Below are 14,727 nucleotides of genomic sequence, written 5' to 3'. Positions count from 1 at the left end.
CAGCGTCCTTTGAAGACGATTACACATCTCGAACACAAGCCATGCGCGACATCGCGGAAAACATGGAACCTATATATCACGGAACTTTGGGTTGAGGAACGTAGGACTAGAGATAATGACAAACGGGTCCGTGTAGGCAACCCAAAAGGTGGTATTGATCAGGCTGCGTGTCGCTGTCCAGTTGGTCCTCGAACTGCTGACCCCTAAGCTGAGGAGACAACGTTTAGCATTATGTACTCTACCACTGAGCACACCTCTTTGGCGAATTTATCGTCACGCACAATATGTTGTGGCTTCTGTAGCCTCCCCAGATTTATCGCCTGCTAACTTTTTCCTTTCCCCGCGAATGAAGGTGCAGCTCAATAGCTTCCATTTTCATATGATTGCAGAGGCCGACCACAAATTTGAAAATATTTCGCACGTGATTACGCAAAAAAAGATTGCCAGGCCGCTTCCCAGCAGTGGCAGCAACACTTGGGAGGGTGCGTTGCTGCACAAGGTGGCTACTTTCTAGGCTATGCTATTCCAATTTAAGCGTGTAATGTACATTTTTTATCAACAAAGTAAGCACAGAAATTTTTCGGATCATTCTCGTAACACCACGAGCGGCGAGGCTGCTCATCTGTCGTGTCGCTATCGGAACGCTGCACGTGTGCCGGACGCCAGCGCCTATACGTGCTGCAGGCCTAACAGAGGATCAACGCTCAGAGGACAGGGCCTACAAACACACTGTACAACAAAGCCCACTACTCCGTGTCGGCGTATTTCTCGCGGAAATTTCGTTGGGGCGTTGTGACGGCGTCATTGCGCTAATCATTTCTCGAGCCGGTGAGAGCTCATAACTCGTGGTACTTTTAGTCTAAGTCGCTGTAATTTTTTTTTCTTAAGATTTCAGATGCTCACTGCCTCACTGAAAACTGGCGCCGCGAGATCGCCACTAAGGACCGAAGGCTCTGTGCATCATCTTTACCACTTCGAGTCGACTTCCTCAAGCTGCGCGTTCCGCCCACTGCACTTACCGATGCTTATTGTTACGTTTTTATTGCAACTCCCATCAAGCCGCATGAATCATTGGCCAACAACACTGACATTTGTTTTCTTCGAAATAGAAATCATGTGCCCACTCGGTCATGATGATATTTAATATTTTTTTATGGCATATGGGCATCTGTGGCCACAGTGCGCCATGGCGTAAGATATTTTCTTCTATTCAAAGTTTGATGACATCATTTTTTTAAGCAATTTCACCCTAAATAAACCGGGCACCAGAACAATGGAAAGCTTGGACCCATTCTATCAGCAGTGAGAACTCTGCGGAACTAGGCATCCAACTCCGCACCTCCTGCAATACAAGGCGGATGCTTAAACCACTACTCCACTGCTGCGGGACACCATCCGGTCGTAAAAATTACCGCTGTTATTTTAGTGTGGAAAACATTTATTCTGAGACCACAAGTCTTGTGCTATCAAGGCCCATGAAGCGTCCTTTCTAAGTACTAGGCTGTTGCCTCTTCCTCTGTTTGAAACTTAAGCGCTTCAGCGCTTCTCATTAGTTTGTTAACAGCACACATACCGTATACACGCGACTAATGGCCGCGCTCGTGTAAGGGCCGCTCCCCCCAACTTGGCAGTCCAAATTTAGAAAAGAAAAAATTCTCGCCAGCAAATGGCATCGTCGTCGCGTCTCGCGTACGGCGCATTTCGCGGGAGTCACCAGATGGCAACAGCTGTACTGCGGCTTCCCCGCTGCGCTATCTGTGAGCTTCTGGCGCGCGGCACTATCCGGGAGATCTTGTCGCTTTTCTCGTCGGCGTCATTGATCCGTTGTGCCGCCGTTCATTTTGACGACACCCGCTTGTGATGGAAAAGAAAAAAAAACGCTTAACCGCGTATGATGCTGCGTTCCAACTTCAAGTTGTGGCATACGCCGAACAGAATGGAAAACGTGGAGCCGGCCGGAGTTTCCACGTCGACGACAAGTGCGTGCTTGGTGTGACCAAATGGAGGAGCTTGCCCCAACAAACAAGACTAGGAAAGCATTCCGCGGCAAGCCTTGCAAATTTCCAACACTCGAGAAGGAGATCATGAAATACGTCACGGACATCAGGAAAGACGGCTACGCGTTGTCAACAGGGACGCTCCACGTCAAGGCCCTTGGAATCGCACGCCACATGAACCTTTCACCGACGGATTTCAAGGGAAGCGAGGGATGGCTTCGGAGATTTATGAAGCCACAACAACTGAGCATCCGCCGCCGGACAACAGCAGAGCACGAGTACCACCTACACCACATAGGAAACACGGACCAAACACCTGTTTAGTTCGGTGCTCCTGAGAACACGACGGTCAGCCAAGCCGGCGCGAAGAGCGTCCTTGCGCTCACGAGCGGTGCCGAGCGTCAGCGTTGCACTGTAATTCTATCTATCACAGAGGACGGAAGGGAGATGCCCCCGTACGTAGTGTTTAAGCGACAGACGCTGCCCAAGAAGAGGTTCTCGAATGGAATAATCGTCAGAGTGCAAGAAAAGGGCTGGATGTCCGAGGTACTAGTGGTTGGCTGGGTGAAAACGGCGTGGGCTAACCGGCCGGGAGCCCTGCTCCGACGGAAGGCCCTGCTCGTATTGAACACCTTTCGGGGCCACCTCACAGAGCGCGTGAAGGCTCGTCTTGCAGAAGCTCGTACGCATCTGGCGGTTATCGCCGGCGGTTTAAAAAGTATGCAGCAACCACGGGATGCGTCTGTTAATAGGCCGTTTAAGGCAGAATTCCGACGCCGGTACTCTGAATGAATGACAGTGGGCCACCACGAGAAAACGCCGACCGGACGACTAAGGAGGGCGTCAGTTCAGCTGATCTGCTCTTGGATTTTAAACGCGCGGCCTGCGGTGTCCACAGACATTATTGTAGACGGTTTTAAGGTCACCGGGGTTTCCAATGCCATCAAAGGCACTGAGGACGATTGGATACATGAACGTGCGGATGACGCGAGCAGCGGCGACGAGCCGAGCCCGAGCAGCGATACCGATGAAGACAACTACAGAGGATGTTAGCAGCTAGACGCCAGATATCCCATCGTTAGGTATATACGGTACAATTAAAAAAGTTTTTTCATACGTGGATCGAAAATTGAACAAAAATTTCACACTTCCGTGGAAGGCCCGCACCCCATCAAAATCGCGGAAAAAAAGCGCGGCCCTTACACGAGTGTATACGGTAGCGCACATGCGTAATAATGCAGATAAGTTATATTCCAGTGCCAACAAATTAATAAACAGATTTCTGGTTAATTATGTTTGAATTGCTATAAAGCAACATTTATGAGAAAATTTTCAATGAATGTATGGCCCGTTTTACAGTCGAATTCATCCATGGTGTCAACAAAAAATTTTCAAGAGATCAGTAAATGGATGTTGTCTTTGGCACCATGAATTGATAACCTCAAGGGGAGAGAACAGGGAAATAATTTCCTACTTTGCCAGTTCTTTTTCTCGCGAATAACCCGTACATGCTCCCCAGACTAGACTAGAGGCTCGACTGCATGAACAGCATGCACTCTTCTGCGTAAGCTGTCACCACAGCGCATCCTGGGCCTCGACGTACTTTTTGAATCTTTGGAAGTCAGTCGCTCTCCGTACCGGAGCTCATGTCCAATAGGTTATTGTTCAGACCCCGAGGCCACTCGGGAATGATGCCTACAAAGTGTGGAGTTCGCAACCCAAGCGCTCTACGAAAGCGCGTAGAGCACTATCCATGTATGACTTTGCGAAAAAGTCTGATTAAGCAGCAACAGCAGGTAGAAAGTAGTTGATGGATCTTTTCAGGCTATCCGAGTCAAAATATATGCATTTATCCTCGCGACGACTCATCCTTCTAGTCCGGCGTCCTTCCATACTACTGCGGGCAGTCAAAGTCAAGGCGTATGCTCTGAATAGTAATGAGGGGCACTAAGTAGGCACTGAGGTGCGCAAAACTGAAGAAGTGCAAAATTAATTTCACCATTGTACACTATCCAAGGTGGCTGATTTTGATGATGACAACTGTGGAACAATTGAGCACTAATCGCAGCATGCAGTCGGGCATATTGGCTCACAAATGTTTACACATTTCTTGCCCTTTCACTTACTTGCGGCACTCTGAATCAGAAAGTATAGAAGCTGAGTAAAATTGAAGTTGTCAGATTTGGTGAGCGGTTTCATGTACTTTATATTTTTGTAGTGATAGCTGCACTATGCCAGCCACTTTGCGAGGTCAGCGTGGATGCGCGCTAAGCCGTGGCACCAACGCTTCGCCAGCTGTGCGCATGCGCGGAGTGACATCATAGCCCGCAGCTGGTGTGCGCGCCTCGCTGCTGCACCGACGGCGGAGCAGACGCCGCCCTCCTCCTCAGTTGTGCGCATGCGCGGAGTGACGTCAGAGCACGCAGCTGGTGTGCGCGCCGCTCGCCTACATTACGATAGCATTTGGAGCCTTCAGCCTGGCGGCGCCGTGGCCGCCATGGCAGCTGCCAGTGGCGCGGCGCGGCGGCGAAACCGAGTGGGCGTGGAGTGGAGAGGGGGAGATAGTGAACCCTCGTGCAGGGACGAAGATGAAGAAGGAACGCCCAGCGAAACGCAGCGGTGAAAGACTGACTTTGCAATTCGACTGAGCGAGTTTCACTCGGCCCGCTGTAGCTATCACGTCACGCCAGGTTTAACCAGAGCTAAACCACAGCCATTTTTTTCAGGGTATTCCATTTAGGCGAAATTGGTAAACGAAATGCCTTGTGAAGTTGTTCCGAAATCATAAGGTGCGCAGACATCTTTGACAAGAGTAACCTGCAGAGCGACCTGATAGGCTTTCCACATTTGCACAATATGTTCCAGGATGGCAGCAAAGCAGCCACCAGCTCTGTTTAGCAAGTGCGTCAGCTTAACTAAAACATCTTTGACTCTGCTGCTACTTGCAATAAAGCAAAAAAGAAAGCAATCTTAAATTGCGCAATTGAGCGCCATGACTTCAAAATGAGGAGGCGCCATTACAAAAGTGGTGCTTTGATGTAATATAATAAAATAAAAAACGGTGACATTGTAGTCGCTCACGAAATTCAGAAAAAGAACAGACCAATACCAATTCAATTCCGGGTTGCTTAATTATCTGGAGTGGACCGTAATCAGAATAACCACATTAACAGAAACTCAAGGAAAAAATCCTTACCGACTATGTATACAAGAGTAGAAAAACTGTGGTAGCCATCAAGATGTTGGTGAAGGGACGGTTGCTAGGGCTTTAGTAAAATCTGATTCAAAAGGGACAGCTGGACTTTAAGAGCGCTTCACGTAGACAGAACTCACAGACATATAAACGCACGACGCCATCACAGAGCTACATTTTGGAAAAAAACATCATTCCATCTTACTGTATAAACGAAGACGCAAACAGCAAAAGCGTGGAGAAGAGAGCGAATGGAGTAGGAAACGAAGGGCAGAATAAGTAGCAAAAATGACGCTTGGCAAAAGGTAAAAGCTCAGTGGAAAAAAATAAGCCATTACGTAAAGTCGCGCACAGAATGATACAGGGCACACTTCGGAGTTGCATATCTCCCCTCTCGTAAATATATGCCCGCCACTTTGATGCGTTAACGCGCAAGAGGCTTTTACTTGGATAAGCATAAAATACCCATTAACATCCGAAGCGTAGTCCATAATGTCTGTTTACGAGTGTACGTGTGGTACGCAGCGCATAAAAATAAGCGGCTATAACTTCACTTCCTTATAGAAACCGCCGTGAGGCGAATGTTAAATTAAGATATAATGGCTACTGGCAACTGCAGACGCGGTGGTTCATTCATTGTAGCTCGCAACTACCTTCCAATCTATGTAAACTTTATAGGATAAAAATAATGTTCCCAGTGTAGTAGTACGTTCGAAACGTGAAATAATTGCAATTTTCCAATTTACCCCGCCCAGCTCAAGGCCTTTATAAGTAGTGATAAAGACGACCCAGAAACATCAATTTAGAAAAAAAAGTAAGCCGAACCTTTGCAACTCCAACGCGAAGGAAGCACGAACTTATTTCGAATTAGGCGGAGTTCAGATAAAGTTCAGCCTCTTCATTTCACTTAATTTTTATGGGGCCAAGGAGTTAGCTAGTAAAAACCGGAAGTTAGAATTAAATCGAGTTTCATTAATTAAGAATTAACTGTATAAACGCGAGTTATGAGTGGCAGTTCATTGTTGGCACAAAATACGGCGTTAATGCTCTCGCACCTAACGCAAAAACTGTTACGGGAATTCGCAGCATGCAGCGTTGTCGGCACTATACTGAAGGTGCGTAATACAGGGAAAGCTAAACACAGCGAAGTCGTTAGGATCACAGTCTATCGGGCACGAAACAGGCCCAGCGCATGGTGAAGTTATTTGAAACGTCCAGCGTCCACGGACCATCTTTACGTAAGCTGTGCGCCGGAAAGCCCCTAGTAGTCGAGCAGGTTGCAAGTATGTTTCACAAGCGCTGAAATCCTGCCAGGAAACGTCGGCCATTGAGCCAAACCGATTTGACAATGCCTAATAAAGTCATAAATAAAAGAGCTGAACGCTTTTTTTGTGCCAAATCAACCCAAGCCACAAGGAATCGTAAAGTCTTTGTCAAGGAAGAAGGCGATGGCGAAGAGCCTATCATACTGGTCCTCTTACCGTCTCACCTTCCGCAGGGCCTCTTTGTGAAGCCACGTGCCGTATGAGCGTCATGACGGCGCTTTATAAGAGGAGTTAAAGGCGAGTAGCCACCTTTCTCACGTGTGAACCTATTCTCTTGACGCTCCTGCTGGGTCTCTCATGCCGTTGAGCTGTTTGGGGCTTCACTTCCCAAGGGGGATCATTCGCCAAGTGCTTATGGTGGTTGCGAACGCGTAAGGTGTTTTCTGAATTTTAGTTGACCAGAAAACAACTTTGTAAGATATGCATCAGCCTAATTAAGTATCTGCAAGCAGCCTTCATGTCATTTTGCCAACTTGCACCCCTTCAAATGTTTTAGGAGGTTTGCGCGACATCATGACTGTGCAAAAAGTGGTTCTCATCGTGGTGACAGTGCTTCTTTACGGGTGCCTCCCGTGTTGACTCAGTGGCAGCGGGTCCGACGGGGATTCCTCCGCATGAGTGAAGGAGCAGCAAAACGTAAGCTATGTAAGCAAGCTGAAAGAATGGATCGCCAGTGCCATGGACCGGGCCGCCCCGTCGTTGACGAGGAAGCTCCTGGAGGCCGACGTGTCGGCCGAGTGCAGCATTGGACTTCTCACACTGGTGCGCGGAATTCGAAATTTGGAGCCCCTGGCACTGCGACGTGAGTCTCGCTCGGAGCCCATCACCTAATAGCCAAGATTATGTTCCTTGTCGCTTGCTGTTGCGTATAGTGCAATGCTCACTGAGCGAATAACTTTTACGGCATTACAGTGCTTATTTTCGCTCGCTAAATGGCAATGCGAGCCTAAAATGCGCAGGCCCAAAGCCGCACATAGCATTGGGCATACGATCTTTGAATATGTGATATCCTCGGGCATCAAAGATCATTTTATGTGGCTTGCAAAGCTATTGTTGTAATTAATTCCTTCTCGAATATTAGCAATTTTGCTGCACCGAAGCAAGTCCCATCACCATAAAGTGAGACTTCGTAGTTTTTGCGCAGCAGATTAGAAGAATATGCACTGAATTCTGATAACCTCGAGGTGCGAAAGAAGCTCGAAGGATAGATTGCGAATGGCAGTCTAGCAATATTTTCCTACTCTAGATTCGAGCGTCGCGCGCATCGGGCTAGGAGGCATAGTATATGGGTGAGAAGCCTATCCTAGGTGCCGATCGGCAGAGTAGCTTAACTTCGTTGTGGACACCAGTGGCATGACTGTTAACAATAGGCGGTGCGTGTAAAGGGAGGACAGAAGGTGAAAATCGGCGCTTCGGTGAGCACCGAACAGTGCAGAACAGAGCAGAAAACAAAATCCAGCAAGGCTTTTCGAACTATAGTACCTTCCGATCCAAACTGTTCTGTTCCATTAGGAGTTTACTGGAAATTTTTTCTTACATTTGCCTGTTATTTAGAGCGTTCGTATTGCCCATTATCAAAAAGCTCTTGCTGTAGGTTTTGCGCCAGCATTCAGGTTAGAACACTGCACGGTGGCTGGATTACCCGAGAGCACAGGCAGCAGCCTGCCCGCCGGCCGAGCCCGGGCTGGGATACACGGATTTTCCTAGCTCCTGGGCTGGGCCAGGGTCCATCCAAAAGCCCATGCCCAGCCTGGCTCGCGGTTCAAACCGCGCAGGTTTCTTCCGGGATCAGTTAAGTCCCTACTAGTTGCAATCCCTCTCATCACACTAGACAACGTCCCGACTTCCTTCGTGTCAGAGGCGGATGCAATGGCGTGGGGAAGGAGTCGACCACGCGCACCTTCTTCCAACTAAAGCTTTGCGCACGTTTTCGGTACTACTGTAGCCACTCGGTCTTGTTTTTTTTTCCGCTCCCTGGATCTCTAACAGCACGCAGTATGAAACCTTTCTTGTCGCGCCCAAAGGATGCCCAACGGCGAGGTAACTTTGCGAATATGGAAGACACAAGCCGAGGGCCACGCGGGAGCAGGGAGACAATCTTTTTTTTTTCGCGCATCCCATCTATGTAGGTTTGAGTGTGGGGTCAGATTTTAGCCTCCAAGTGCTGTTGTCGGCCTCTTGCAAGAAATCCGCAGTACCGCTGCCCGAAGGAAAAAAAGAGAAGAGATACCTTAAAAGAAAAAGAAAGAGTCAAGCTATCTTGCGCAGTTTGGCGATACCTTCCCGCGTTTAGACAGAGCGGCGGGCGTACTACCTCGATGGAATAAATCGCGAACAACCCGGCGCCAACGCGCCCCGCTGTTTCAATTTTTTTTCACCGCGCTTTTACTTCGGTGATAGCAAAAAGACCCTATACTCGTCCATGATACAATCTAGGACGACCCTAAGGTCTTTCTTGTACCACCTAGGTAAACGCGCGATGAAAATAAATTTCAACAGCGGGGGGTGTTGGCATCGGGTTGTTCGCGTATCATTCCATCGAGGTACTACGTGCGCGCGCATCTGTATGTGCGCCCATAAATATGTGCATTCATGTGTGTGCGCACGTGCGTGTGAGGCTGAAGCAGGTATGCGTGTATGCAACAGCCAGTGGCGAGCAGGCTGGCGTCGACTACACGGAAACAGTGCCGAGTCCTCTTAATACTTTCAGCTGGGTGAGTTGGTTCGTGTTGCTATTGGGAATGCATGTAGCGCGACACGAGGGGCTGCAGTGGAAGTGTATAAACGCTTGTCCCGTTCATCTGAAGTCGCTCGTGTCATACATTCCCAATAGTGCCGAGTTTGCACGCTAGGTGCAGCAAACCGCGCCGCCTCCGAAACTATGCGACACGTGATGCGGCCGCGGTCGTACTACATGAGATCTCATGGTCGCAAAGCAGCGAACGCGGCTTTCTGGGACCCCAAGGGGCTTGTCGATTTCTTCAAAGGGAGAAGCAATACGCAAGAACTGAAACGAATGTATAGTCACTTTCGGTCAGCTAAGCTGCGATGGGAAGCTTTATAAGGGCTGAAGGCTGCCCTAAACAGCAGCCGCACCACGTGCCTACAGGTTTTTACGTGTCGTAATAAATTCTTAAGGGCGAAAGCGAGTTGCGACAGTAGTGAAGGAGGACATACAAATAAAAAAGAAAAGAAAGAAAGAGCAGGAAGAATTGAAAAGAAGACGAAACGCAAGCAAAACTTCATGAAGAAAACAAGACTGGAGACCTAAGAGCACTGAAAGACGTCATCAAGACGAGCTAAGGGTAGTAGAAGAGCGTAAGGGCATTTAGAACAGCGGCGTACTAAGGACAGGGGAAATGGCGCCTGAGAATTGCAAGGAATTCTGACATTGGTTCAAATCTGTCTCATTAGCGGGTTTTTTCTTTTTGTGCAATTGCTGTCCAAGATAACCATTGGAAAGATCCAGGAAGGACTTTCGTCAGGGTAGTTCAAACTTGTTGTAAAGAATGCTGAAAAAGATGGTGTTTGAAAAAAAAATCCTTGAAGTTGTCAATCGACGACTCGGCACGGATAAGACCTGTAAAATGCGGTGAATGCAAAGCTTCCTTTAGGTACCACTGCAGCCAAAGCGGAACCTCGCCCCTGAGTCGAAATGTGTGTGTGTCATATTTTTATTGCTAAAACATCACTTATTTTTTGTTGCGAATGCTTCCACAATTCCAGAAAGAATTAAAGAGAGCATGACGGTTGCTTGTGTGGGCTTATGCGTCAACGATATGCGGCCGTTTATATTTGTTCATGGAGATGGATTCGTTAAGCTCGCCGACAAACTGATTGAAATTGGAGCCCGATACGTAAACCTTCCTCCCAGTGATCTGCTTCCACATCCTACATGTGTGTCTCGAAAAGGCCGCTCATGTAGCCACTGCATTGCGAGACTCTATGAAACCTTTCCCTTTAGGCTGGGTCCAAAGCGGCCTTCGGTACAGCCGGGCCCGGGCCGGGTGAGACATGGGATCAGCGGGCTCTGGCTTGGTCGTGCCGAAAAAAATGGGCCCGTGCAGTGCTCTGATTGGGGTCACCATTTTGGTTCAGGAAGGACCCAGAGGCTTGAAAAGAGGAGACAAGTGTAAGAGCCATGAAGGTGGAATTGTGAGTTTATGTAAATTCAATGGATGCAGAGCACAGATTATGCCCGCTTGCGCCTCAGCAGATAAATTCCGGATGGCAGGAACAGCGAAGAAAAACGGGACACAAAAAACCGGATTGCAAGACCAACTCAGATTATCCAAACGGCTGTATACGGGTGTGTCAGCTAATTTGACCCAAGGGTTAAAAAAGGAATTATTAGAGACATGTGAGTGAAACTAGTTGCATATTGGCGGCAGCCATCTTGCGCTCTACAGGCACATTTTTTTTCTCAATTAATAAATATTGACTTTAGACAACAAATTTTATTTGAAGAGTTGTCGAGCACCTTCAGAAACCCCCCTTCAATCATTTACGATAAGGAAATCCTCACGTGTGTGTTTTTTCCCAGCTCCGAGGAAAGCCCGCGAAATACAAAATAAACCACGTGACTAACGCAATTGCACGCCACTATCGTGCTGCTCTCAAACGTGGTTTGAGCAAACGAAATCACCTGCACCCTTGACCCGACGGCCCCTCACCAGCGGTAGGCCGATATGTTGGCGGTGGTTTCTCGTCTTCGTGAGCCAGTTGGCACACATGACGGTGTGAGTTGCCATGGGTAGAAAGTAATCATGTACTCTTAGAACTTTTGACAGGGTTGAGAAGGGGTAGGCGCTTAGATGACAGCCTGTTCGTGCTTACCCAATGCATTGAAACAGCTAAGGCGGAAAACAGACCTCTGTATTTAGCCCTTCTGGACATGAGCAGTTCATGCGACAACGTGAACATGAAACTCCTGAGCAACATACTAAAGGATGAAGGTATCGGTGATGAGCTAATTGATTGCCTACAGAAAATTTACCGAAATAATAAAGTTGAAATTACATGGCAAGGAATAAGAAGTGCGACAACTGTCGAAGTACGCAAAGGATTAAGGCAAGATCATCCTCTATCATCGCTGCTGTCCATGCTTTATATGATAAATATGAAAAGCAGGCTGAAAGAAGTAATTTATGTTAAAATTTGTTATTCAGGTTAGGCAGATAGGTCATTGAACAAAGGCTACCGGGTTTAATGTATGCGGACGTTATTTTACTGCTAGCTGATAGCCAGGAAGATTTGCAAACTCTGGTTAGTTGCTGTGAAGGTGAAGGAGAAGTTCTGACTTTCAGTTTTAGCGCAACTAAGTCAGGTGTGATGATTTGTTAACAATACAACAGATCACGTGCTTACAGTACAAGGCCATGAAATGCCCAGAGTCTTGGAGTGTGGGTAAACGAAGGCAACATATACACGAAAAAGTACGAACAGTCTGTTAGGGCAAAAGAGCGAAGAGATGCCGGGATAGTGAAACATAGAGGATTATGGGGGTACAACAAATATGAAGTACTGAGAGATAATAGTGATAGTACTGAGGTAATAGTGCCAATACTTAATTTTGGAACAGGGTTTTGTGCCTATAAAGGCAGAGGTTCAGTAGAGATTAGAACTAAATAAGGGAGATGTTGGAATATTGCCACCAGATGCCCAATGCAAAACCACTAACGAGGCAGTAAAGGAGGTTATGGGCTGGGCTTTGTTCGAAGCACTGGACGCTCAGAGTAAAATATTTTGTGAAGAACGCCTAAGGAAATTGGACGATAAGTGGTGAGCAGCTAGGGTATCTAAATACATGTACAGAAAGCGCTTTGACTCAAAATGAGAAAAAATAACCAGGAAACCATCCAGTAAGTACGCAGGACCGAGAAGTAAAGGGCTTTAAACAACGGATAAAAAATGCAGAAGGTAAAAACTTCCTTGAAAGAGAAGCAGACTGTTCAGATACACCGATTTTGAAAATGCAGATCAGGAAGGATCGTTCTATAATAACTCAAGAGGCAGTTCCGTACTCTGTGAAGCTAGGTCAGAGTGTCTTAGAACACAAAGCTACAAAAAAGAAATATAACCAAGAAGATCACACATTTACAGCGTGTAGTAAATCTGCGGAAACAATTCAACATTTTTTTTTCTGGAATGTGGTGGCATCCATCCGGTTGTCGATGCAGGCACATCACTCTCCCTGAGACCCAGGTTTCAGAGATAGCGATGACCATGAGAATGAATCTGAGATGGGAGTTAGCAAAAAGTGATTGAAAGATTAGTGGCTCAAAAGCAGAGAGATGAATAATATTAGAAGTGCCGGATAAAAATGTATGTACATAAAATGGCGAGCATAAACCTATTTGCAACACCGTTAAAGAAATTTTAAGAAAAAAACTAAATGAGAAAAAAGCCGAGCATGGTGGAAAATGCCGCCACCCCGTTTTAAAAGGGACGCTCTCCTCTTCCGTCCATCCATCCGTTGGGATAGCCGTTGTGATCAGTGAGCCGATCGTGTGCCGCCTATCGAGGCGCGGCTACGGTACGTGGTGGGTGGCGTGAGATTATCAATTTTTCTGTTCTACTGCGACAGTATCAGTAGTTATGTTTCCGCAAAATCCCGAGCGTAGTGTGTGTAATGCCTCGGCGAGTGAAGCCTCCTCCCTCCAGAAGCACCAACCACCTCCCTACCCCTCCCCCTTAACTAAGGGGCTACTGACCCACTCACCTGTCCACAACATACACACTTCACATACACGACGCAATAATATTCTGGAGGGTGGCGGTGGGCGGAAGAAGGGGGTAGGGCTTTGGGTGCTGCTTGAGGATGGTGGTTTGTGGGATGGGGAGGTGGTCGGCTGGATGGATGGACAGAACCCCATGTAGGAGGGAGAGAATAGGGCGTGGTTGGTGAATGGTGCTTCTGGAGGAGGCAGGCATCCCTGGCAGGAACTTCAGAAACACCACGCCGGGATTTGGGGTAGCACCATTATTACTGCTGCAGCCTTAAAATAAAAAAAAATATTGACGGGCAGTCATACGATATGATGCGTCAAATCTTATTTAGCAGAATTAGTTTTACATTGCGGTTTTCATTTTCGCTTCTACAATGATCGCCTCTAATTGCCTCCAAAAATTTTATTTCGGCTCGGTTTTTCATTAGGGTGTAGCCTGGAATTTTGGTGGATGGTGCAGAGTAGAAGGTGCAGGTGACTTCCTGGTAGCTGGGGTTCTTTTGCGGGGTGGGTGTAGGTGAGTAGGCGGGTGGCAGTCTTCCGCCGGGTTGAGGTAGGGGGATGCTTTTTGGTGGGAATGCGAGTGGAGGATCGCAGGTGCCAGATGACATTTTATCCGTGGGTGTACCCCGGATGTGTACCCAGCGGAGTGTGGAATCCTACACACACACACACAAGCACGCACGCACAAGCACGCGCACGCAAGCACAGCCTAGACAGGGTTTCTAGCAAAAATTAAGTACGATTGCCTTGCATCAACGCATTTGCCCATCACATGCAAAAATTCGATTTAAACGAAAAACGGTCATGTGACCACGGTACATTGTCGATACTACTATCCCAAGTTCTTTTAAGACTGCTCTTTGTAATATGTATTTGTATATTTTATTCAGTTTTATTTTGTGTTCGTTTTCGCTGTCTTATTGATGTCTGCCGGAAATGTTTTCCTTTTTTGGGATTTATTTTTTCCCTTTTCCTTCCATTGCCTTGATTTTGCTTTTTGTTTGTTCATTTTTCGTCGCGTTATCATATCTTGTATTTGTTTTCGACACTGTATATATATATATATATATATATATATAACATGGTGAAAGAATGCAGCGCGAAAAAGACAAGGACGAACAGAAGTGGACAGGACAGGGCGCTGACTACCAACACATTTATTCAGAAAGATGAGCAGCTTATATAACGCAGTCCAACACTCACGTGACCAAGAAAATAGCAAACCCGTTCAACTATCTAATACAAAAAACAAAACGAAGTACACAATATCAAAGTGATACATATCTAGGTAACGGAAAGTCAGCCAAGAACCGATAAAACCGAGAGGACCACGACGAACCGTAAGGTGCACGCATGGAAAATGATCAGTCAGCGACCTTTGCCGCCAATGCAGAACGAGGCAAAACGAAAACGAAAATAACACTATAGTCACCGATCACTAAGTAAAAGACGAAGCTAAAAGCAGGGTCGGGGCCAAACGC

At 47.2% G+C, this 14,727-nt stretch overlaps 1 protein-coding gene across 1 annotated transcript in view; it reads left to right on the top strand.

Annotated features, from left to right (window-relative positions):
* The first annotated feature begins 2,444 nt into the window (after positions 1-2,444).
* Positions 2,445-14,727, top strand: part of LOC144111877 (uncharacterized) — a 31,893-nt gene continuing 19,610 nt past the window's right edge. Inside the window, exons 1-2 of the mRNA XM_077644904.1 lie at positions 2,445-2,543; positions 7,140-7,317. Of these exons, the coding sequence (XP_077501030.1) occupies positions 2,445-2,543; positions 7,140-7,317 (277 nt within the window). The remainder of the gene's footprint in view (positions 2,544-7,139; positions 7,318-14,727) is intronic.

The sequence above is a fragment of the Amblyomma americanum genome, unplaced genomic scaffold, assembly GCF_052857255.1.
Source record: "Amblyomma americanum isolate KBUSLIRL-KWMA unplaced genomic scaffold, ASM5285725v1 scaffold_12, whole genome shotgun sequence".
Taxonomy (NCBI): Eukaryota; Metazoa; Arthropoda; class Arachnida; order Ixodida; family Ixodidae; genus Amblyomma; species Amblyomma americanum.
The sequence above is the reverse complement of the archived record's forward strand: the minus strand, read 5'-3'. Positions and strand labels throughout refer to the sequence as shown.